The following is a 26,740-nucleotide window of genomic DNA, read 5'->3' on the forward strand; positions in this document are numbered from 1 at the left end:
TCTTACTGTGGAACAGGTGGTGAATGTGTTTGAGAACTGATCAATGTTAAAAGTGACCGTTTTCTTTTTGGCTGAGTTACAGTAAGCTTTGATCGCTTCTCTGGGGCAGTCTCCTTCCTGGCCACACTATTAGACCAGCGTGACTGAAGAAGAGGAAGTGAATAGTGGTAGCAGGACTGGGATAGGGTAGGAGAGCGAAGGTCACTTAAGCTAGTGCTGCTGCCAGAGAAACTCAATGAATGAGTGCCTAGTGATATGTCTGACCAAACCCCGCCTGTCTTCTGCCTCAGGGACAAAATCCTGCTTTCCATCCCAGTGTGTTCCATCTGTTCACAACTTGCAGGCACAGTGGGGTGCAGCGGCCAGGCTGAGGCAGGTGCTGAGGGAGGAAGAAAAGGTGGGAGCAGGAAGGAAAAAGAAGAGCCTGGTGCTGGATGGTAAACATTCCAAAGTGAGACAAGCGGCAGCAAAAAAGGTGCTACAGAGAAAATGATTTCCTGCATAACAGGTATGGGATAAGTCCTTTTCAGCAAGGGAAGGTCTTAAGCTATCACTGCTCTTCAGTGGTCACAGGTCTGGATCTTACATATGGAAATGGAGTGAACAGCCTCTTCCGCGAGAAGAAAGAGCAGGGTAAGGAACTTCACTTTATATATGTCTCCCTCTCCAGTGTACCACATTTCCAAACACTAAACCAAGACTGAATTACTGCACTATAAAATGAGTTGAACCCGCCATGACCTGAAGACTGGTTCAGTTTACAGCCAAGTCCATAATCCAAAAAGCATGAAGGATCAGCAAAGGGAAGAGAAATAAAGTATTGAGCAGAAAGAGTCAGCAGGTAGTCCTTAACAGTCAGCTAATCACAGTGAATAATGTATTACAGCAATGCCACTGAGACTCCACTAGCTTTTATAAACCATTATTTCCTGGAAATGTTTTCTGCTCCTCTTGCATCGTTTGTAAACCTGAAATCTTTTATCCCTGTCTGCAATGCAAAGATATTTCCAAAGGTCTTAGGAAATGATGCTGATCCAAGAACAATTGTGTCTGACCCCATCAGCTGCTGGAAGCTCTTGAGAAAGGCCAGCCGTGGCTGACTATATGCGGAGTGGCATAGCACTGAGAGGAGTGTTATGCATGCTCCGTACCTCTGACAACTGAAACCATCTTGCTGCCAAATCAAACACCCTTCATGAACGTGAGAGCTTGTAACACCTCCTGAAATCCTGTCTGAATATAACCAATTCTGTGTTGTAACTATGGATGTTTCCCATACATTCTTTAAATCTTTAACCCTTCTATGCTCTTCATCTCTAATGTACATGTGTGAGCTGAGCTCCCTTTAAACCATTTGAAAATCACATTTCTTTTGCCTTTTTTACTGTCCTGATGTTTTTCTATGATCAGTCAGGATAGAGACCAATTTGTCAGCTTCCTCCTCCCCAGCATTCATTACTTCCTATAAATTTCACATCAATCCCTGCTTTATGCTTCTTTAAGTTACTGGTCTGTCATTCCTTCACCACAGGAAGCACAAGTTTAACCACTCCATCAATGCAATTACTGACTTGACAATACTTCATTATGCCCTAGAGCAGAGGGGATTGCTATTTGTTCTGCAGTAAAAAAAGCTCTTAATTAGCTTATTGCTCCTCCTGTGTAAATATCCCATTTTGCCTCTGGAACTGGGAAACTTCATTCTATCCTTCTCTGTTTGGAAAAGGCCAAGTGACATCACACAGCAATCTTTCACTTTCTGGACAAAATTAATACACTGATTACTTCATTTCTGCTGTTGACAAGCAGGTGATTTCTCTCTGATCAGACATTTAGAGCTACTGATTTAACCTGTGCTTTGTATTTCTTGGCAGTAGGGGTTCAACTCAGTTCTTTTTGCATGTGAAAATTGGAAGTCAAGCTGTTGGCATTGCTTTGGACTTACAACATATTAAATCCTTCTGTAAGGAGAGTCCACAGAGCTTTGTGGTGGTATCACAATACAGAATAAAGTGTTTTCATAGCATGCTTCATTTGATCTCAGAGAAAGGATAACACTGGAAAGAAATGGCAGAAATGGATGCTTAGCTGCCACAGAAAATCTTTCTCAAGCTAAATTAACGTCTGAATTTTGGGATGTCCCACACGTTTTCTTGTTTCCAAAACTATTCTTCTTGGTCTCTCTTTAGTCAACTGGAGAATGAGGGCCCGGCTAATGAGCCTGAGAAAAAAAGGCGTACCCTAAGTTTCATAACCACTGTCTTTCTGAGAAAGAAAATTGGATAACACCAAATAGTGGCATTTCTTGCAAAGCAACCAGACACTATCAGACTTCCTTTAAAGTCATTTTATTTTTGGTGATAGGTTAAACAATTTCTGTGTCTCTTTACTGGCCATAGGGAAGTCCTTTGGCTGACTTTGTTACTTTTTAATTCTTCAGCTTGGAGTTAATTGCTTACTAGCTGTTAAGCTGTGCACACTGAAAGATGCCCTGAAGCTCTTAAATCAGTAGGAATATCTCACTAGAACAACAGAGACATGCCTAGTGCTGCTACAACTGCTTGAGCATGCAGATCTCTCAGCTCCAGGCTACACGGCTTCTGCTTCTTGCATGGGTCCCTTCAGATAGAGTGGAGTTACATCCCTACCCACTGGTTAAAATGAATGAATACCATACATGGACAATATAGAGGGACTGCAGTGTCCTGCTTTCTCCAGCTGCTCTGCATAACAGGGAAAAAACACCAGTGATGTTTCTTTGATCTTGGTCATAACAGCCTCAGGAGTAATAAAGCAGTGCAGGCATGTCCTTTCTGAAGAGCTGGCTCCGAAGACTATGCTTTGGTTTACCATGGATTATGGAAGGTGCATCTTGACCTAAGATGCTGTGTAGAACCCAGCAGGACATTTAATCCTTTGTGATGTGCATGCCAAGTCCTGAAGGGCCTTTTCTCTTCTCAAGGAAGAGTATGTAGAAGATAAGTCATAGAGGTAGATGATAGATGTGGAAGATAAGACAGAGGTAGATGGATTCTGTCTGGAAGCTGTGCACTGCTGTTATAAAAATGAAAGAAGTTCTATAAGCTGCTAGTAAACTTCCAGCATGCCTCAGCATACTACAGGACATGCAGGACAGCATCTAGTAGCACATTCTCTAGCAGAACAGCAGCCATCTTTCTGCAGTTGATATTCTCTTCTTTTTCAGCTGTTATGATGGGTTTTGTGAGGTCTACTTAAATGAGGCTGAAACTTTTGCAGTTATTTAATACCCGAGAATGAACTTCTATCAGATCATAACTTAATATGGATCAAATCTGTGTTTGAACAGGTTACCCAGCAAGGCTGTGGAGGCGTTAAAGGCCAGGCTGAATGGGACTTTGAGCAACCTGATCTAGAGGGATGTGTTCCAGCCTATAGCAGGGGGGCTGGAACTACATGATCTTAAAGGTTCCTTTCAACCCAAACCATTCTATGATTGTATGATATTCAAGAAGCCTTTGGTAGTACTTACTGAATCTGAGCTAGCCCCTCAACATATAGGAGAAAAACAGAAGGAATGGCCTCAGAGTGATGACTTTGGTTAGTTTTGGGGCTTCCACAGAATCAAAACGTAGGCAGGAAGAAACAAAAATAGAAGCACAGAGTCACACTAGGCTCTGTGGCCCAGCACAAACTGCATTCCAGTTTAATAGCCCCACATTCCTGACTGAACCACCTCTGACTAGTTGCCAGATACCCATCTCAACTGCATCCCTGGTAATGCTAGAGGACTTATGCCTGAGTGAGAATACTGTGAGCAGTATCAGGTTCTGGCCTAACGTCAGCCCCAATTCTCTTCTCTGGACTCATCCAACTTGCTGACAAACCTAGTTAGCTTTCTAGAGACACAAGGCTGATTTACTCCAGCAATTTAATAACAACATATTTTTGACTGACTGCTAATGGGATCGCCTGAGATAGGCCCAGCTGCTTCGTGTGGGTTACAGTTTTACTTGCAAACACAATAAGCTTGAAAATCTCTCTAGGATGACGTAAGAGGAAAACATTACAATCTCCCCTATCATACAAGCAAAATTTTTATATGCATTTAAAATAAATGTTTTGATTTCAGCTGGTTTCTTGCTACAGTTTTCTGCTTGTGCTTCTTCTTGGGAGATTTATTTTTCCACTGCAGTTTTTCAGCTTGTTTCAGGTCTTGGCAATGTGCAGGACAAAAGTAATAAGTATCAGAAAAGACATAATCTCTTCCCTTCTCCCCTGTAATTTTACTTTGCAGAAAGCTCATCAATGCGTACCCCTCCCCTTTCCACAACAGACTTGAACCAGTTCTTGCTACTGTGAAATGAACCAGACCCTATGGTAGGCTCCCAGATACCAGGGTTATCAAATGCAATTTTACAATCTAATTAGCAGAGAATTAAACATTGCATCTCACTGAGGCAATTGGATTGCTCTTGCTAGAAGGGTTTTACTACACGTTGAGGGTATACTTTTTTTTTACTTGGTCCACACAGGGTAAAAGCACACTACAGAGAAATAACAAAGCCTTAGTCACTCTGCTCATGTTCTATCCCTGATATAGACTGTGCATTGTGGAATAGCCTTGCCAACAGATGAGGTCTGCAAGCATCACGTCACAGAGAAATGCTCATCTAGGCTGCCTTTTCACTGATGCCATCTCTGGATTGTGGCAATGGACAAATTCCAGCCTGGAAATTCCTACTCTCCCCTCCCACCCAACTTTCTCTGCAAGAATTATGTCCACTTCTCCTAAGCCACAGAAGTTCTCAGTGGTTTATTCATTAGGTAGCATTATTCTTTGGAGCCTCCTGGATGGCACACATAATTTGCTTAGATTAAAAATAAATTCCCCTTAAAGAGAAAACTCTATTTTTCAGGGATATGCTTGGACAAGAAGTGCAGGAGATGCCTACAGTCCTTCTTATTCAAGAGGCAACTGTGAGAGGTGGAAATAGGGTAACAGAAGCAGAGAGGCCAGCCAAAATGCTTTCAAGCTCTAAATCCACTGCATCAGACTAGATCACCATGAAAAGATGAGAAGGAAGTAGAGGTACCAAGTAAGAAGACTTGACTATTCTAGTAGGAGGAGTTGTACCCTCTCATGCAGTCAGAGAACTTGACCTTTCTTCTTTGCTCTCCACTAACCATTTCTTACCATCAGGGCTGATAAAAATTTCTATGGCTTCTGAATGCTTGCATCCTATCATAGCAAGGTACTGTTTTCTTCCAAAGAAATGTTTCTGTCATTATGATTGACTTCTGAAGGCATGTTTTAAGGTCACATTTTCTCTGGGGAGTTGGCACTATTGGAGATGTGTGGGTGCAAACACCCAGCCTAGGTGTGTTTTGAACTATCATGTGTGAGTATGGCTTGCCCTGCAGGTAGTGATTGATCCCAAACATATATGTTTTTTAGAGCACAGCTGCTCTGCGAAGACCCCCTTGCTTCTCTCATCCTCATTCACAGCTTCATTGAATAAAAAACCCAGTGAACAGCCACTAGTGAATAAAAGGCTAATCAGTGTACCTATAACCTTTTGCTTCTTCCTTAGCAGTCCTAACTTCCACCAAAAGCTTAATTCTGGTTTATTTTAATAGAAGATGCTATCTGAGGTCCAGGTAGTGTATAGCTTGAATGTGACTGGAGGAGGTAGAAGAGAGGGAGGTGGCACACTTTGGCAACAGAGACAAGGCAAAGAGAAATTCAGTATGTTAATCCGGCATGGAAGCATTTACACCCACACAAGAGCTGCCAGGTTGCTCCAGATCATCCATCCATTTGTGCACAGTTGCCTGCAAAGAAGCCTCAGACCTTGTTTTCTGAAATCTCCATGGGTTTGCAGTACAACAAGTACTGTTGCTAACAGACTGTACATATCAGCCTGCAGGGTATGTGCTCAGAGATGAGTTTTTTTTTGTTCTGGACTGCATCCTAGGTAGCAATATCAGAACATGTGAGCCTACTTGGTAGGATGAGCTCGGGGGATCAAAACCTTTCTCCTCTCAAATGAACAGGATATTTGTTAGCTGGATTTTTCAGCTGCAATTTGGAAAGACTGAGACAAATCTTGATTTTCAGATTCACTGAAAGCCTCACAAAAAATAGCAGTAAAAGATCAGAACAGCTGACTGTCAATGACTAACTTCCGATTTTATGATTGGATCTTTGCATGCCATGCCTTACTTTGTGAATGGTCACAACGTGAAGTTCCTAAACAAATCAGACACTGGGCTGAAACTTCTTAATGCGATTTCTTTAAGCTTATGATAAAACTTTTCTCCCCGTCAGCTTGGTATTAACTCCTCATTTGCTTGTCAAATAGAATGCTACTCTGGGGAAAATGATGCAATATTTTTCTTTTTGATAGGCATGAAAGAAGCTTTGCTGTCTTTTCTCTCCTCTCCCTTTCTCATAATTTACAGTATGACAACAGATATGAAGGGTTAGATGAGCACCTTCAATCCCATCACAACCGCTGAAAGGTCTTCAGCACCTCCCATTTATTTCCTATGAACCACAATGTAAAGAAGCACGAGGTACAAGATTATGTGTTGCTTATTTTCCCTTCATACTGCAACATTTAATAAATTAAGAGCTACTTTTGTTCATTAATTCTCTGCAGACATTCAGACACATTTGGGAGAAACTTAACATCCTTCAAAATCACATGAAACAGTGCCAGCATTTGATATACATCACACCCTCAAATCAAGCTATAACATGAGAGGCAAGCCTGGACCTTGACAGAAAAACAAACACTTACCTTTCTTGGTTTCACTTTGTCGTGGTAGTCATATTGAAAAATCCCCTTATAGCTAAGTCCTAACCACCAAGGAATTCCCTGCTTGTCCTGAAAGAAATAAATATTAAGAGTTAAATTGAATGGGAGGGGAAAATTGTGGAGATTTCCTGTGTTCAAGGTAAAGGTTTGTTTCTAAGCAATGTCTTTGAATGTCATGGGTGCCATTAAATTGCCCCGTCTAAATTTCTTCAAGTCACTAAACTCTTTGGTGTTAAGGAGAGATCTGTTTCACTTTTAGCTATAATGTATAAAACCATTTAGAATGCATCATCTGCAATTGAGTTACTCAAAATGCTGCCAGGGGAGCTTTGACATTGGTCCCTTGCGTAGTGGTACATCCTCTTTCTCTGCCCTTTAAATTATTCAGTCCAAACACTCAGAAATCAGGGAGGAAGGAAAGAGAATCACCCAGCTGACTTGAATTATGTGAAGGGATTTTAGCATTAATCTTGAAAATGTAGCAGTAATGGGATCTGGGAGCTACAAAGTGATAAGGTCTGACAGTCTTGGACCCAACTGCTTTGCGTCTGAGTATGCAATAAAATGTCCTTATGCAGTAATGGCTGATATCTGATACCAGCCTCTCTGCAATTTACTGGACTGGAGTCCTCAATGAAATTACATCTGTTCCGTTAATGTGATAGAGCAAGGCAGAGTAAAACCAGCAAAACTAAAAGCCCTACATCAAGCAGAAGCAAAAGCTGTTATATTGCTTCTGCTGTTCATTGGCACAGACTGATCATGAAGAGTTCATTGGAACAGATCTCAAGTGTTAGCAGGCTAGAACATGCAGCCTAACCCATCCAATCTTTCTTGGACTGGAGTAGTCCAAGAGATCTCAATGCAAAAGCATGAGATTGGAAAAACTGGTGATAAATCACTAAACAGAAGAAATAAGGAATTTCATGAATATTTGCATGAAATTGATACAGTAAGAAGTGGAGAATGGTGTGCGTGTGAGTGTGTGTGTGGTGGAAAGTGCCATCTCTAGAGTATGCACTAGTGATTTGGCATTAATATTTGGCATCTTTATGTTTATGCACTATATCTGTATCCATCTATCTATATCTCAAATGAAGGTAGTTGCAGTCTGCAGATCATGGATGGCCCTACTTAGTTGCTCATTCATCTGCAGGCTAGGAAAAATCCAGTTTCCTGGAACCACAAAAAGGAGTGAAGCACAGACTTTGCTAGCAAAATGCCTGATATGTTCCTCTGGTGCTGGTTCACTGGCTTCACCAGAGTTTACCTCTGTATGTGGCCTGAACATCCCTAGTACAGCCAAAGGACTTAGTCAGTTTTTCTTGAAGAATGGCATTTTCCATTTTGGAGCTGTATTTACCAAACATTCACTACACTGTTGAAATAATTTTATTCTACCACAGGAAATGAAACAAAACTTCAGTAATAGTGTATTGTACTCCGAAAGCAGTACAGTTATTTTCACCTCTCCCCCTTCCTCTCCAAAATCAGTATAATTCAGTAAATAACCCTTTTTTTGTAGCACATACCTTTACTGCGTAATAATGCACTCCATATGTTGGGAGGGATTCTACAATACTCATGTAACTGAAAAACAACACACAAGAGAATAAAACTGAGAGGATGATCTAAAAAGAAATGCTTAAATATATAATAAGTAACTACATACTTAAAGCATTAGATAAGATGGGAGATATAGCTACATATTAGATTCACAGGCCAGTATAAATATTTCCTAAACAAAGTCACCAGAAGTTGCTTTTATTTCACTTACTTCACAATTGCTTGACCTCTTGTCTGGCCATTCAGTTTCTTGTAGTGTTCAATGACTCGGTCCTCGCTGAAAAGGAAGAAATGAGTTGTTTTATTTAATGGCAGTATCATGACCAAGAAGCATGCAGAAAGAGTAATAAATGCTCTGTTAGCACAGCTACCAACAAGAGAATTGAAAGATGCCAAGTACAAATGTTAGATGATGGAATTTGATGACACTCAAGGAAAAGAAGGGGAGCTCACAGGCTGAGAATACAACTGGGTTGCTAAGAGTTGGTCTTCTGGAATAACCTCTTTTAAATCACAAACAGGTACAGCCTTTTCCCTCTCACAATATTTTCCTTACATACAAATGGTGTCTAAAGTGTTACACTGTGTGTATTAATGCTGCAGAAGCTTGATTTTGCTCTTGTGGTGCAACTTCAGTTAGCAAAGCTTTCTGGCCACTAATAGCCCTAAGTGTCACAGATTACTCCTCACTGCAGCTGCACAAAACTATGTACAAGACACTAGTAGAAGCATTCTTGGAGTCATCTATCTCAGCAAGAAAGTTAAATTCCCAGTATACACAGAAGCAATGTCTTTAACAGCAGGTTAAACAGTGTCACACACTCAAAGTTGAGTCCCTTTGTTGTTACAGTATTGATGTGCCTTTGCATATTTCTGGGTTATACTAACTTGCATTCCCTCAGGCAACACTTGGTCATGCACTGGGAGTTAGCACCAGCCAAGGCCTGTATCCCAGTGCTGCTTTAGAGAGTAAGAGAATTTCATGGTAGAGAATGTTCCGGTCAGTGGCCCTCAATGTCAGAGAACAGTTCTAGGCACGATTGAATGCATGTTAGACATTTACCTCTACACATCAGAGACGCAGCATCTGAGAGTACATCACTGTGATCCAAAGAACAGACTGTCAGATATCTCCAATTTCAGTTTTAAAGAATCTCCCATTTCTCTGGTAAATGGGTTGCAGTGCTATCTGATGCATACAATCAGGTGTCCTAGCAAGGTCACAGTATGGCAAAACATAAATCAGTGATCTCCATTCTGAGGTTCACAGTGCACTCTGATTTCAACAGCATTCCTCTCAATCTACAGCACATCACAGCCTACAGACTTGGTGCTTTCATGCTGGTCTGACTTTAGTTCTTTAACTTCCAGCAGCGTAATGCCCACAGGATCAGCTTTGCTACATTTGTAGAGCAGAATACTCAAGACTTCATGTTGAAACCCAAATCTCTTGCTCTTTATGTTGTAACTCCAAGAATAAGGAGTCTGTTGAGTCTCCTAGAGGTACATTACAAACATTACCGGTCTAGGAGGAAGGAAACCTGAACTCCTTCCCCACCTAGTACTGCGTAAGCTTCCAGTTGTACCAAATGTCTGCCTAATGCTATCAGGTGTTTCACTGAGCACAGCCCACCTAATATAGCTACATCTTCCCATTGCTGCCTTCCCCATATGCATGCTTGTGCCAGGCACATCTATCTGGGGCCAGCATCTTTGCCAAAAAGAAGTTCCCCTATCCATGCAGGGCCCACCTCTGCTGACACCACTCATAATGCCCTCAGTGATGTTATAGGCAGTGGCCATGCATATCGTCCTGTGACACACAGGATGCTCTGTTCTGTGATGTCACAAGGAGGACATTCCACACTGTAACATGACAAACAGGATGTTCTGTGCACAGATGGGGAGTGGGGCCCTAGCATGGGGGAGCTGAGGACTGCGTGTCTGTCCCTGGTAAAGCCAGGAAGAAGGCAGAGGAACAAAAACACCAGCGCAGACACCAAAGAGTGATTCAAAGGAGACAGTCTGTCGGTTCATCTGCAGGGCCAGCTGTTCTCCCACAAGCCTGGCATTTGTCTGAGTGTAACTGCTTTCCTCACTCACCAACTCATCCTATGAAAATAAAAAGGTTCTTACAGGGGCAGGGTGAAGAGATGTCCCACCAGCACACCACAGCAATTACGGGGTGCTGATGGAGTCAGTGACAAAATTACATGGGTAAAGAAATGGTCATCTCTCCCATCAAATCCCTCAGAATCATTTTAATCCTTAGAAAATAGTTGTAATGAATTTCAATGGTTATAGAACCATACTCAGCCCATGGATCTCAGCAAGTACTGTGGTTGTACGGGTGTGCATATGAAGGCAAAGCTCAGCTCTCCTGCTATGATTGTCATAAACAGGATTACTTTTGGAGCAATAACTGAATTACAAGAGTGTTCAGTATTGGAAGATCTCCAATAATCATCATTCTTAATTAAAAAGACAGACAGAGAAAGCTTGCAGCCCTTTGAAATTATCTTTTAAACCCATGATTGTATGTGCATGAAATTCCTCTGTCTCACACAGCAATAAATGAGGAATGACTTCTCAAAAACTAGTTGAGTTTCTTCAGTAAAATATGCTCTTAGCTTTGGTTTCCACTCTGCACATTTTATGGTATAGATCGAACTCTAATATTAGTGCCAGTCAAGGAATAGATAAATGCACCTGCCTGCTGGTTGCCTAATGTGGTTCTGGCTGTGCACTGCTTTCTTACAAATGATTATTATGACAGATATATTCCTGGACCACATCCCTTGGGTATGGAAGCCAACTGATGGCCCATTTCCTTAAAAGGATAAAGTGGACGCCAAGGAGCCTTATTGAACAGCATTCAACTTATGTTCTCAAACCATGATGTGGCATAGCCCTCAGTTTTCCTAAAGAAATACAGGTGACACTCTCTATGCTTCTACTGCCCTCTTAGAACACTGAATATGTTCCTTTCTGTTGTATAATATTTTGAGATCTGCATATGTTCTACTTTCTTTTGGATAAAAAAAACAAAGCTTGAATTATCAATCAAGGCATTAATATTTTACAGTGGGACTTAGTGCCTTTCACTTTTCTATAATACTGGGCCAGTCACAAGGTGGGAAGAAGTATTTCAGTGCAGTTCATCCAATCTGTTTGGGTGGCTTCCCTGGGAGGATATTATTGTTGCTTCTCTCCACTGACAGAAAAGGAAGCTGAGAGCCCCCAGTTCAGATGGAGTTGTCTGCATTGAAGAAATGTCGATGACCAGATGAATCCCACCTTAGTTGCCTGACACTGGCTTCTCAAATAGTTCTTTGGATTCCTTATTCTTTCACACAGTCCTGCAAGGAGGATCATCCAGCACAGAGGTCACTTTCCGCCTCCTACTCTGGGATGGAGGTATAAGCCCAGTATGTGCCATGGAAGACAAGCAAAATCATTCACAGGTCAGAAGGAAGATCAGCAGAGCTCAAAGACCTTCTCCCTTGTAATTTCAGCTGTTCTACTCCAAGCAGCTGCCATGCTCTTATTGACAGCTGGGAGGGTGCTAGGACACTGCCTGGACCACCAGCTGATGTCTCCTCTTGCCCAGCTCTGGCTTGTTGCTGTGTCAGCAGCACAGAAACTCATTCAGAGTTAATATGGAGACATGGGGGCAGCTGAAGCGCTACTGTCTGTTTGTCAGATCATAAAATGTTCCCCCCAGAGCTGTAAAAATTAATACTTGGATGATGTCCTGTAGCAAATAACTCATAAAGATCTGAAGAATTACCAGTAAATCCCTCCTGTCACAGCAGCCTACAGAACTGAATGGCAGGCAATTTGCAAATAAATGCATGGCCAGATTTTCTTACTACCAGATTCAGTTTTTCAGAGGTATTTGTTTCTCCACTCTATACCCAGCAAATTGAGCTGTTTTCAATAGCTGTCCACACATTGCTGCACCCTTCTGTATTCTGTTTCCAGCCTCATCTGTCAGTTTTGATGATATTCTCAAATTTGCTAACATAATCTCTATTTGCAGCGATCCATATGATCAAATACTGCCCCACTGAAGCCAGCAGAGCATCTCTCAGGCCATCAGAACCAACAGGAGGATCAGAGCCTGTGGTCTGTTATATATTAAGGGAAACTGACTTGTGGTTTTCAGTTATATTTTCAGAGTGGGATTTTCTGGCAATGCTGATGCTTTAGGTTGCTAAAAACAAGATTGCACGCAAAGTCTGTTGGAACCTGGGAGAAGTTTTACTTCCCTGATTTCATTAAAAATCCCTTTCAGGCACCTACTTTTGTGCCATTACGTTGACTCTTTGCTTTCTTTGACTAACCTAGTCCCGTGCTGGCTTGCTGGGAGGATCTAGATTAAGACAAAATGCAATGACAATGACTGTGAACTAACACATTCTGTCCAGTGTCCAGTGATTATTTTTGAGTTTAAAATACTAAATACTATCAGCTGTTTCCTTGTATAGACAAGATGAATCAAAATTCAGGGCCTCAGTTCCTGGACTGTGTGGGAGTGCAAGAAACTCAATTTTCATTTAAAACAAAAAAAATCCCATAACACCCTACATGCTTCAATCAGTCATTCTAGGATAGGCTTGAGTACAAGATATGCAAGTAATGCTTCTTAATCTACAAAGAGCTGTAAACAGCAACATCATGATACACAAATTACAACCTTCGTCTTTGTTGTGAGGTCGACAAATCTCCAAGAAGAAGCTGGACAGGAAAAGCCTGCAGCAAAGGTGTGTAACCAGGAGACTCCGTGAAGGTGGAGCTGGGGGCCACAAACCATCTATACTCAGACCTCACTGAATCTAAGAATCCAGGACCCATCCTACTGGTCTTGCTGCATTAGATAGGAGCAACAGGTGGTGTTTTTTCATGATGTGAGTCAGCGATGCTGTATTATTTCATGCAGATCCCTGACAGTCACTTGATGAAGGTATCGTAGTGTCTACTTGAATTTCCATTTTATCACTCTTTAGTCCATTTCGGACTATTTTGATACAGCTGCAAATATAGCATAGAACTGTTTTGTATGTTTGTTTAAAACTAACTGGAACAATTGTTTGCCCTACCCCTGATATCTTCAGTGTTCCTTTCTGGAGCTAGAAATTCACTTGCTATTATTTTGTGTAAGTACTTTAGAGTTCATTCAGAAGAATACTTTAGAGATCATTCAGCATTTCAGAAGGTGTTTTAGAAAAAACCACTATTAAACGTAACTAACTACCTGGTTACTGCAGTGAAACTTCAGGTGAGTCACAGGACTGTAGCCACTGGTTTTATTACCCTATTGGAAACAACCATCTTCCCAACCTGTGACCTGTTGTCAGTCACACTGGAACTCCCACAGAGTTAAGCACAGCTGCAAGAAGTGCTGTATCTTGTGTATAACCATAAATACTTGCATTCTCAGGTTTTCACTTGGCTCTTCTTGCTCCAGGTGACTCAACATAGCCCACAGGCAAGAGAGGACAAAGGACGCCCCAGACTTCATTGGGATTTCCCAGTAGAAATAGAGTTAATATTCTCTACTACTGACTGACTCTCGTTGATAGCGGGGCAGACAGCTGGGCAGATAGGGTCTGACAGGCATCCTGGGTTGTCTTTGCTTTCCTATATACAGATACTGTCACAGGAACCTGAGCAAAGATTATGTTGTGCCTTAATTAAAGACCTCAGTCCTTCCAGCTACTGAAGGGTCAGATTTGCCTTCTTCCTTGTCCATGGCTAGTTGTTCCCACTTCTCTTGTGGTGGCTTTTAACTTGAGCTACCACACTGTCAGCTAGACCAGGTCACACGTGTATGGAAGTGGTCTGTTTTTTTAATGTGTTTGTGATTAAGGGAAGCATTAGTTTGTGTGATGTTCCTAATCTCAGCCTAGGACTCTCTCCTCTGATGTACTTAGAAAGTGATGAGTACCTTACAGAATAGAGGTTGACCTACAGTTTGACACAATGTACCACTAGTTCTGGCATTACAGACATGCTATTTAAACTGAATGGACATCCTGGCAAAATGAAGACTTGAGACTATAAATTATAAATTGAACTTTTTCCCACCCGTCATCCTCAGATTATCAAGATAATAAAGAAATTAGGAGTAGCAGATAAAGAAGGTCACACCCACCCTGAGGTTTGTAAGGGAATGCTTTAAAGACACGACAGGTAAACAAACAGAAAAATCAAGTGAGAGCATCTCCCCTTTAATTCTTTCCTATCTGCACAGATAAGAGGGATGGGCAGGGTGGTATAGAAGCTATCTGTGGGGCATACAGAGTTTAACTGTGATCCTTCTCCTAACCAGCCTTTCATTTTCAGTGCAGTAAAAACTAAAGTTGCAAGTCTTTACCACCAAGCATCACCTAGTTCACATTAAAGAAGTATGTCCCTGTTAGTTTAGCTGTGCCATTCAGAGAAGGCTTGCAAGGTAAAGCACAATCACTCAAAAACAATGCAAAGCAGTGCAAAACACTGACATTTCACACTGGAAAAACTCTTGCTTTCCACAGATGTAAAGTGCTGGAAAAGGGAATGGCATATTAGATAGGCCTTTTGATTTCATTTGGACACTTGGAGGTTTACAGGGAATTTTCTTGCCAGACATTACTGCAGTCATTTGGAACACGGGGCAACTGATTTGCAGTGTGGTAGCTTTACTTTACTTGTGTTTCATCAAGCAATCAGTTGGTTTCAGATCTAGAGTTAGGAGGACAGGAATACCTGTATCCCAGTATCACTCCCAGATCACTGACTGCCACAGTCAGACCCTGGATGAAACACTATAAAGCTACTCAACAGAAGGAAACATTACCAGTAAGCAAGGGAAGGATGCTCCTTCAGCGCTGGTGTTGGAAGGGCTGGCAGCTTCTTTAATTCATTCCTTACAACTTCATTGCTGAAAGAGAATTCAAAAGGAGGATCAGGCTACAAGAAAACAACCACAGTATTTGATATGACCTGACCTAGCTGGCAGGCTGCTACAGCTCTACATCTGTTCCTCCTTAACAAACGGCCGTGGGGTTTCCTTTCCCATTTTCTTTATTTACTATGGCAGTATGGTTAACTTTTCCCCCTATTATCAAAATTGGAGCGAAGCTCTCTCAGATGGTTACGCTGAAGCATTTCCTACCAGTGACTCTGGACATAGAAGTTACCATGCTACATTGCACTGTGCAATGTCCCAAGAACACATTCATAAAGAGAACAAGGGGAAAAGTAAAAGAAAAAAAAAGTAAAAAAATAAATAAATAAATATATATATAATATTTATATTATTTATAATATATAAAATATTATCTATCTATATATCTATATCTATATCTATATATATAATGCCCACAACCTGCTGCAAAAAGTAATTATTTGCTTTCTTAGCATCATAGGTTGCTCTTAGGCTCTTGCACAAGGAACTGGCCTTTGCACATCTTCACAGATAAGACTCCAGCCTGAATTTACATCCTGCTACACAAAACCCTCGGTAGGACCAGGCCAAATTACTTTGCTAGCGTTCTCCTCCCTGCAGTCTCCAGCTATAACCGGAGCAACAAAACTGCACACCAACAAGCTGGAAACACTCATAGAATCACTCATATCACTCATGAAATGGCAGACCGGTTCTCACAAATGAAATTAAACCTAGGGATTTCCTCCTAGCAGCCCCAAATGCCTTCCTTTCAGCTTCCAAATGCACAAGGAATTGTGAGCACATAAAAAGAAATCTCCCAAAGGCCTGGGAAGGAAAGCAGTATTGCTGCTGCTTTTAGTATCTTAGAAATACACTGCTAAGAGGGTCAAACAGGACACAGAAGTGCCAAAATATTAATATTTATTGGCTTTCTTCTTAATAGCAATTTTTTTTTCCTGCCTTCTTGCACCTGGCTCTTTATCCTGCAAAAAAGTGTTGGAATTGCCTGCCCAGGGAGGTGGTGGAGTCGCCTTCCCTGACATTGTTCAAGAGATGCCTGGATAAGGAGCTACGAGATATGGTTTAGTGGCCTGTGGTAGCAATGGTAGTGGAAGGATAATTGGACTAGATGATCTTGTAGGTCCTTTCCAACCTTGTGATTCTATGATTCTATCCTGGAGCTGCAGTCAGACACCTATTCCAGAGCTCTAGATTTCTCAGCCCACTGGATTCCCCTGTAGAGCAGTAGTGCTATTAAGCAGGCAGACATGTGGTCTTGGTATCCCTCGCTGCAGATTGGCCCTCCTGACAGGACCATCTGATCATCAGAGGCCCAAAGATCCATAGGATGTCACCCTGAGCTTTGTTCTGGCCTCTATGACATTCTATAGGGCGGCTCACAGAGATGTTGTACTGCTTCAGTTGTAAACGTTTTCCCACAGCATTTGTCCATTTGTGCATCCCAGCAGAAGGCTCTGCCTGGAACCTAAGTGGGTATGTCTTAATTGGAGTTTGCAGGTTAATCGAAGGACTGAGCCGCAGGATAAACTATTAACATAAACCCTGGAGCAGACATTTTGGTGCATCTACAGGTATTTATTATTATGGCAGTTCCCTGACAATCATTGTAGGAGTAAAACAGGACCATGACTTCTAGTCAATATAAATCTATGCCAGAGATGCCCAAATGTCAATTAGGCTCAAATTTTGCAGAAGGAATATGTGTAGAACAGCACCTGCAAGAAATGACTAAGGTATAATCTACCAAGCACATAGTAAACAACTCAGTAACATCTCACATGCCAAGTCAAATGGCTTGGCAAACTGTTTGAAGACCCACTCTTGCCTAAATTTCACAGTCATCTGAACATCAGATCTTTCTTTGCAAGTGCAAATGATTGAAAACTATTCAGATGTTTCTTTCATTTACCATGTGCAGGTAAATATCTGCACAAGTCTGAACAAGAAGCTGCTCTGCCCTACGTTATCTGCTGATCTGGCCACTGTGCTGTGTTTGACAGCTCAGAAAACAAGCTGCTGCTGTTCATAGAGTTTATGGGATCTGCTCAGAGATATCTCCTCCACAGCATGTGTATACTCAGCTCTTAATGAGTTCTTTGACATTATGAAAGAAATTGGGGAAAAAAAAAACCAATACAAAAAAACACCACCAGAAAGAAAAAAAAAAGAAGAATGATAAAAAAAATACCAGAACGACTGGAGCACAGGCAGCAGTTCCTGCCCTCAAGTGAAGATTTTCTGAGGCTGGCTGCTTACAGAAGGAAGTTGAGAAACTTCCAAAACTCTTCTGGGAAGATAGAGAGTGATTTCCAAACAGGGGCTTTCTGAGCTCAGACAACTGTCAAGTAGGATGAGATTAGCAGTGACTAACTATCATTGAGAGTCTGGGAAAAACCCGAAGCCAGTAACAACTCCCATGAAAGAGAGTTCTAATACCAATCAGCTCCCTCTTTCCTGCCAGTGAGGAACAAAGCCTGCACTATGATTAGAAACAAAGTCTTTTAAAAATCAGATGAAAATACGTTTCTTGTAATGTTGTTGGATGGCATCAGTATTTCTGCTCAGTACCTAGAAAATATCATAAAGGCAGTGCTGCACGACTTCAAAGAGACAAATGTACTTCAGGTAATAACTTCAGAACAAAAAGATATTTAATTTCCTAGTCCATATATTCAGCTGAGCCTTCTGGCAAGACTCTCAAGGCAATTGAATTTAGACTCCCAAAAGGATGTCAAATCAAGCAGACAGAAAAAAAGGATGACTCACATTGCATTTGAACTGGTGGCCATGAGGTCACTTTCCTCTTGCCTCCATTAAAGCACCAAACTCCTTAATCTCTGAAATGCTTCCAGCAGGATCACAAGTGGTTTCTTACTTACTGTGTTTCCAAATCTTTCTAATAAAAATATCTCAGTGTGTTTATTTTATTACTGTATTTAGGAAGTGTTTAATCCGGTCACTGGTGCTGCATTTATCTTACAGTCTAAAGCTTCTCGTGTACCTCCAGGATTGGTATATATGGAAGGGTGCTTTTAATTCACATGTATTAATATATGCAGTAAAAGGCTCCAAAGAAACTTCCTCCATGTCCTCCAGACCACATTCATCCTGCCCTATGGTGGAAATTATATTATTTAGGAGACTGAATGACAAGATGAAAAATGAACTGGAAAAGCCATCTCCACAGGATCCTGGCTGCTAGTTAGGTATCCAGAAATAGAGTTGACTGGCTGGGGAATGGACCTTCAAAACAGGAACACCTGAGTTCCTTGGCCCCAAAAACTGCTGTCTGCACCCCTAATTTTTTCTATACATGAATATAAAGGCTTACCGAGCCAATTCATAAGCATTCTGTGAAAAACAGGTGATTTTTTTTTTAATTTTTTTTTTTTTTTGGCAAACTGGCTGCAATAATTTTGAGCAATATCACATATGCAGTTACGTCTCAAGAAATCCATCCATCCTCCAGCATGTGTAATAACAACGGACAGTAACAAAACTTCAGGTGAAAGCTCTCAACTCTTCTCAGCACAGCAATTAATTCAGCTGAGTGAAAAAGATAAGAAATGCAGAGTCTGAAATTCTCAGATTAAACAGTGCCGTCTGAGATACAGCATGCAGGGTCTCCTCCGTGTGGTTGCAAGATGGGAGAGTGCAGAATGGGTTTTGTAACCACTTAATAAATTTCAGCTGCTTAAATGCCAATTGGTTACATGGAAAGAAAAATAAGCCTGAAACTATGTTAGGTTACCATCCATCCAGATGTTGACATTATTATGAAATTCTACTTAACAGCAAACTGCCTGTTTGCTTTCCTCCCTTGTTATTTCATATTTTGATGGGAGGTACTTGGAACTGACTTGAAATATCTCATACTGTTTAAACTGCAATTTTGAAGGAGGGTCTGCCTGAAGGAGGGTCTGAAGGATTTTCTTTAATTTAGTATTTTTCCCTTCCATCTAAGGGACAAATGATTGGTACATATTATTTCTACTTGCCTTGACATAGGGACTGTTCGGGGCTCATAGAATCATAGAATCACAAGGTTGGAAAGGACCTACAAGATCATCTAGTCCAACCATCCTCTCATTACCATTGCTACCACAAGCCACTAAACCATCTCTCGTAGCTCCTGATCCAGATACCTCTTGAACACTGCCAGGGACAGCAACTCCACCACCTCCCTGGGCAGCCATTCCAGTGCCTGACCACTCTCTGAGAGAAAAGGTTTTTCCTTATGTCTGATCTGTACCTCCTCTGGTACAAATTGTGGCCATTTCCTCGGGTCCTGTTTGTTGCCTGGGAGAAGAGGCCAAACCCCTCCTCATCACAGTCTCCCTCCAGGAAGTTGTAGAGTGCAATGAGGTCTCCCCTGAGTCTCCTCTGGACTAAACAATCCCAGCTCCCTGAGCTGCTCCTCATAAGACTTGTGCTCCAGACCCCTCACCAGTTCTGTTGCCCTTCCCTGAATAGATTCCAGGGCCTCGATGTCTTTCTTGTAGTGAGGGGCCCAAAACTGAACACAATATTTAAGGTTGATAAGCTGGATTCAGAATTTTTAAAACCAACATTGGTGTGAGCAACCCAATTATTTTGGTCTTCATCAGATAGGATTTAAAATATGGTAGGATTAATTAGAGGGCAAAATCTCAACAACAGTGCACTATGCCCCACACCCAAATACACCAGAGCACCACAATTCCTACATCTCTGAGAGCCTAAAGAGAGTCACACCTGTAGGATTTACATCCAGCTAAAGAAATGAAACTTGAAACTGCCTATTCTCTGCCAACCAAATGTGACTTTGTTCTCATCTAGAAACAATTTTAGCTTGAGTTAATAACCTTTACATCTGTTTGCGGTCTACTAATTTAGTAGCTTTACAGAACAGGTGATTCTGTGCCAGTTTTTTTGGTAACAAAAAGAACAGATTGAATCTGAAGCGTCCTGTTTAACCGAGAATGCACTGAACAGGGATACCTGATTGCCCAAAATTGAGTTTCAGTTTGAGTAGGCAACTTAGAGCAAACACTGAGAAATGCTTTTCTGGATTCACCTGAAAGGTTCAGGAGCTCTGGGTTTCTGACAGATTTATCTTTGAAATGAAGTACATTATTAGAAATAGGAGGGAAAAAAACCCCAAAACCTTAGCTGAAGGAGTTAGAGGCCAAATGGATCTTGCAACTTCATTCTGGAACCTTCAACTAGCCCATTGTGATCCACCACCTGGGTGCAGTGGGATTTGGTGACTCAGGTCACTATGGACTGCTTCCAGCCCACAGTTCAAACTGTGACAACTTGGCCTTGGCTATCCCAGTGCCCAGGGTGATGAGCAACAGCTCATAGGAAGGCTCCCTTGGGAAAAACTATTCTCCCATCATTACGAATGATCCGGTGCTTATGTGCTCTTATGGTTTAAGGCCAAAGAGAAACTTGCAGTCACACAGGCTGTAAATCTGATGGTGGCAGTAGACAACACAAGTGTGGAAATCTTCAGTCTGCATTCTTTGAAAACAAAGCAAGAGTTCAAGAGTCCAGCTTTCATGCAACATATGCTGCCACGAACAAAATACGATATTTAAATCTCAAGATATTCTCAATTGCAGAGCTTCTCTGTTTGAAAGAACAGCCTGTTGTATTGCAAGCAACCTTTCAACAACAGACTTCAGACACTAAAGCTAACTTCAGCCGTTCAGTCATTATGTATATCTTCATGTGCAGTTCCTTCTGCTGGCTCCTGGCTTTATTTACCTCTCAGATCTTGCACCACTGATACAAATAACCACAACTCTCAGTGGGCAAGGTCTTGACCACAATGACCTCATGCTGACTACAGTAGCACCTGGATCTCACCCAGCACATAAACCCCTGTCAGTGCACATTATGAGGGAGACACTGGACAAATATCCCTGAAGAGAAGACTCTCCTAGAATATAAAGTGTCAGGGCAGGATTTTTCAACATTCCTTCAAGAACAGCCTTTAAATTCCATTACTATAGCAGACTGCTTTGTCTCCAAAGTCCATTTAGAAGTTAAGATCCCCAGGACTGTCAGCAAGCTGTTATTATGACATCACTACTCTGCTCGACTTGACCATAAGGATTCCCTCTTCCACTTAAAACCTCTAAGAGGTTTGAAGTGAAAAGGAATAAAAGCTAACTGTTTTAATAGTGATAGTGATGATTGTTACACCAGCATGGAGAAACCATGTTTTGTGACATCTTCCGTACCCTCAAGGCCTAGAAAAACACACTGATAATCTCAACTATGCCTTTTACAAAGGATGGCAAGGATGGAGACTGAAAGATGAAGCAAAATCGGGTTTTTGCTTCCGTGTTTTGAGAAAAGATAAGGCAGAACTTGAACTTCCTTTTAGAAAGGGTTATGTTATGTCAATCTCAGATTCTTTGATGAGCAGGCAATTATTTGCACTGCCCTTTTGCTACATTATCTGAAATTGACTGGGCCAGAAGTCTCAGTTTACCACAAGATGGAACCTGACGTGTATCCGGTCGCCATCTTTTTCACCATCTTCTATGTGCGTGCAGAGTACCACTAGTGTGCATAATGCTATCAAAAAAGATACCTCTTCAGGCTTCTCCAGCAATTCAACCTCACTGCTCATTCACACCTTGTTTTCTTCTCTGAAATTAACTGTGGATATTGTGGTTCCCCAGATGAACTCAGGTTCAGGTCAGCAAAAAAAAACACCACGGAGTGTATGAATTATTTAGCAGACGGTTCTCTTAGGCTTTAGATGAAGATCTTTCACGTTTCTCCCATGAGGCATCAAACAGCCACCTGACCTCTGGTTGCTACGGATAGACAGAGTCACCACTTTGAATTTCTTACAGCACTTGTAAAGACTTGGCTCAAGGGATAGCAGGAGTTCAACAAAACCAGTCATTTAATTTCTGATTTTGAGAACTCAGTCCAAATTCGAGCTGAAATATTGATCAGTGATGGAATTTAATGTTGCCTCAGGCTAGGCCTGTGATATAAAAGTGATTGTAGGGTCATTTCCTGAGTAGCTTCCTTCCAAAGACTAGTCTATTTCCTGAACTTCATGGGCATATAAAGGGATTTGTCAACAACAACATAACAAACAATGTGGTTTGCGAGGGCACAGTCTGGTCAAAGGCTGTGTTTTGTAAAAAAACATGGAGTCTATCCTTGCAATCCATTCCTGTTGCTACACAGCTATAGCTGAGTCGCATCACTCACACCGTGATTTCACTTGATTCACTCTCAAAACACACAATGACAAAAACTTCCAATGTTACCTACCTTGAAAAATCTCCCTTTGCCTCCTGCAAAACAAGGGATAAACATAAATAATCATTAAAAAATGCACACACAAAAAAATCCATAAAACTGCTATTAACGATTTTCCATTTGCAAAATTCATTTAGCAGCAATTTCCTGTTGTAACTGATTCCTCATGTAATTTCTTGAACCAGCCTCTAAAGCCAAGAGCCACACCAAGTGCAGCGAGCTGGGCAGATTAACAAACAAAAGGATTGCCTAATAACAGTGGCCAAGTGATTCATCATTCTGCTAGTGGATTCCCAAGAAGCTACAGGAAATAATGGTACTAAGTAAGTAATTATTTTGGTCAACATGGATGCTATGTTAATAGAAAACCTCTGAAGTCTCAGTGACTTTGCAGCCTCTGAGAACCTCGGTACTCTGTTTACAATAGTTTTGCTTTTCCCCATAAAATAGATTTTTACAAAACTATCTCACCTGCAGCTTCCAAGGGGATGTAACACTCAGAATTCCCTATCACCTTGCTGGGTGTTTCTGGGAGTATTTAGCTCCCTTACTTAAATATCCAGATATTTCCATTTATTAATGTCACGGACTGATGTTAAAGGATTGGGTAATATTCTAGTGCAATACTTAGATCAGTATCTGATTCTTACTGGATATCTGTCATACCCTCAAAGTGTATTGAGTTCCCTCTTCAATAGATGCAGTTTGCATTTTGCATTATCCATAGGCAATACACATTTCATTCTATGCATGCTAAGCACCTTATTTGCTGACAGCTACACACAAAACACGGTGCAATAATGTGATTTGTAACTGGCCAGTAGTGTAATTTCTGCAATGAGGGAGTTTCCAGAGTTTGTATTCATGTCCTTGTCTCTCCACTCACCCATCCACACTCAAAACTTGTCAGCCCATGTTCAGTGGTGTTTCACTTCTGAGGCTGTGGTAAAGTACAGAGCTTTGGTAGTACTTTAATTTGTTCTGCTAACATAGCGATTTGAAATAAGGCTGCAGACTATATCACTTGTGTTCTGACAGTCCTTTAGTATCTTCCCATCTCCCCTTGAGCAAAGTGAAGGGCAGACAAGCTCTCTGGTGGTTCAGGGAAAGGAATCCTTCAACATATTATGATTATAGTGCAACACAAAGCAAAACCCAAAGGGTAAACCCCGACCTGAGCAAGAATGAGTGTACTGAAGTCAGAAAACAGTTTTGTAGGGTAGGTTCTCCATACTTCATACTTCTTTGACCTCTATGCTGCAGTGAGGAATAAAACAATGCTGTGTGATCCCTCTTGTTTTGCACAGATCCTGACACAAACATGGACTGGAGCAATTTCTGGTTACAGACAGCAGAGGTGTGGCTTGTTTTGACTGTTTTCATGAAGTTACACATCAAACTACTACAGGAATACACGCAATATCCTGTGTTTGTGATGAGAAACAATCACAGCAGTCAGAGTTACAGTGGCAGATCTGGATCTGGGTGTACAGTTACTAAGTGTTCAAGTTATTCATTAGGGTGAGCAGACAATAGATTCATAACCCTATTGCTACTTCACACAATAACCCTCTTGTTTGATGTGTATTCCCCCAACAACCAATAAGCAATTTCTTTAATGTGCTTTTAATTGAGTCCCTCATCCCGACTCTCTCTCTCCATTTTTGTTACACAAAATGTTCTTAATGAAGATTCAAATCCCTACACATTAATTGCTTCCTTAACATGAAAAGTGCTATAAAAGTGCAATGTGTTGTTATTTATTTGTGCATTCTGATGAGATGCCTTGTCTGCTCACAAGGATCCTCACAGCTTCATGCCTGATGGGAAAATAAAACAGAATCTACACTGTAAGAAAAGGGAACAAGAATCATTTGACAGCTCTCTCTGATCTGCTCCCATAGTCATGCTTATAAAAAGCCATCTTTCATACCAACCACCTCTGTTGCCCTGAAAAGGTTCCTCTTTGGGAACAAGAGATTTACCAAACCCTGCTGGTAGTTCAAACTCTGACCCTTTTCTTCTTGCTGATGAGAGAAATGACAAGACAATTTTTGTTTCTGAAGAACTGGCTTTGGAAAGGCTTTAAGCTCTTCTGCCCACACTGGAAAATACAGACAGTTGCATATACAGAATGTTATGGAGATCATCAGAAGGGCAAGCAACACTGGTAAAACAAATGCAACTGAAGTCATTGGAGAGGAACACTCTGGGTACATATTTCATTCAGGAAATCTCATTTATAGCTCAGAATTCTTTCTGGCTTGACATCATACTTCAAGGCCTTGGATATCTATCTGTATTAGAGCTGATATGACATACATTTATGTAAGCAAAATGTTGTGCAGTGGCATCTGCTTCATATGCAGAGAGCTCTGGTGTAAGGTCCTTCTGTGCTTATTTTGCTTTGGTATAAGTGATGAAAGGTGTGTAAATACAACTTATCTGCTGAAAAGCGAGAGATCATTTTCAGTGCAAACCTGAAAAGAAGATGAAGGTTTACATGTATCCAAATCTCAGGCACAAATGAGGACTCTTCCCTTTGGTCCACAGGGACTCTCAGGCTCTTGTAATTTAGGGAATTCCTGCACTTCTATATGGCCCTTTTTGATTCAGCCAGTCAAAAGACTTGATACACGAAGCAAGAAGAGGCTGATGCTTACCTGCAAGATGTATGCAGCCAGCTCAAACACCACTTCACTGTCAACCTCAATGAGTTCCTAGAAGGGTGAGGAAAACAAAAAGAATTCAGTGACTCTGAGATCCTGCAAAAAGAAAATGCATCTCCTTCTGTCTACTGCAGAGTGAAGCACGTGGTGCCAGTTTTCTGCCCTGGCCAGGCTTCAAAGCAGTCCCTGTGCTCCTGGAGACCAAAGTGAGTCTGAACCTGCTCACTCTGATGTGGAGAAAGCCAAATATTCAGCATGATGGCCTAGCAAATGAAGCATAACTCAATGTGGCATAAAGAGTTCCTTGGGAGGAAGGAGGAGAAGGCAGGTGGAAGGGGGAGGATCAGGGTTATTTTGATGTTCAAGCATGATTAAGTAAAAGATAGTCTGGGAAATAAAGGATTTTCTCCCCTCAATTCCACCCATGCTTTAGGAGAACACAGTTTTGTCCTTGGCTTACAGATGCATGGAAATGAGAGAATTTGTCTTCACTGAAGTGATATCAAAGCCCTTGCAGAACCCCTCTGGCCCTTGTCCAGGGTAAACTCACAGGAAAATGAGCCATATTGCCTCTAACAGGATGGGAGCTCTGGTTTCAGCCCCTTCGTGTCCCTGAGCATGGGGGCTGGGGGTGCTTTGAGAATCAACTGTGAAAGCAAATCTTTCGTTAGATTTTCACTGCTCTGTAGAATCTGGATCCTGACGAAAGTAATTCATGAGGTGAAACTGTGAGTATTTTGCTTAGGTGCTGCATCTGAGACAGTGGTCACAGGGCTATGGGGTGTGTGCACTGTTCCACAATGAATGTGTGGGATGCAGACACAGCATCAGAAGTGCCTGGAAAGGAAGGCAGGAGCCTTATGGCCAAGCGTGCTTGAGTCCCAACCAGTTCTGGCTTTTGGGAACAATGGGCTTTTGCTGAGATACAGCTTAGATCTCAGTTATGCAACTAGGCCTCCCATGTGGCCACAAACACATACGTGCTTAGCTTACTCCTGTGGCTCTTCTGTTGTATTTATTTAAACTGCTGTTTATAATATTTTATTTAATCTGACAAGAAATGAGTTATCTAAATATAGATTGCTGCTGTGATCTGTGCTCCAGCCAAGTCAGGGCCACACCTCATTTACAAGCCACAATTGCTTTGGCTCGTCTCTGGCAAAATCAAAAACAAAGGGAACAAAACAGAGATTAAGATCCAGGTGTCCTTGATGTTCACCAGTGCCAGCTTTTTTAAATAAGCATTTCCCTCACCTCCTTCATAACAACACCCTGGGGAGCAAAGACCAGCTCTGCTAAGGGCAATAAACACACCTCCCTCAGTTCAGCTAAACTGTGACTCATGCTGGCACCTGCACTAACACATACTTGTGCCAAGGGAAGAGGCTGGTGTGAGATATCCATACAGCTGTAGGCTGGAGAGCAGTCAGGAGTGTCCCCTAGCAAGGGGTGATGCAGAGAGCCTGAATGCC

At 41.6% G+C, this 26,740-nt stretch overlaps 1 protein-coding gene across 12 annotated transcripts in view; it reads right to left on the reverse strand.

The window, feature by feature from the left end:
- Positions 1-26,740, reverse strand: part of FRMD4A (FERM domain containing 4A) — a 341,626-nt gene that overhangs the window by 46,349 nt on the left and 268,537 nt on the right. For all 12 annotated transcript variants that reach the window (XM_072356953.1, XM_072356942.1, XM_072356962.1 and 9 more), the window contains 6 exons: positions 25,263-25,319; positions 22,612-22,634; positions 15,211-15,294; positions 8,581-8,646; positions 8,336-8,393; positions 6,786-6,872 (listed from right to left, as the gene is read on the reverse strand). In XM_072356953.1, coding sequence (XP_072213054.1) covers positions 6,786-6,872; positions 8,336-8,393; positions 8,581-8,646; positions 15,211-15,294; positions 22,612-22,634; positions 25,263-25,319 — 375 coding nt within the window. The remainder of the gene's footprint in view (positions 1-6,785; positions 6,873-8,335; positions 8,394-8,580; positions 8,647-15,210; positions 15,295-22,611; positions 22,635-25,262; positions 25,320-26,740) is intronic.

The sequence above is a fragment of the Excalfactoria chinensis genome, chromosome 1 (genome assembly GCF_039878825.1).
Source record: "Excalfactoria chinensis isolate bCotChi1 chromosome 1, bCotChi1.hap2, whole genome shotgun sequence".
NCBI classification, from domain to species: Eukaryota; Metazoa; Chordata; class Aves; order Galliformes; family Phasianidae; genus Excalfactoria; species Excalfactoria chinensis.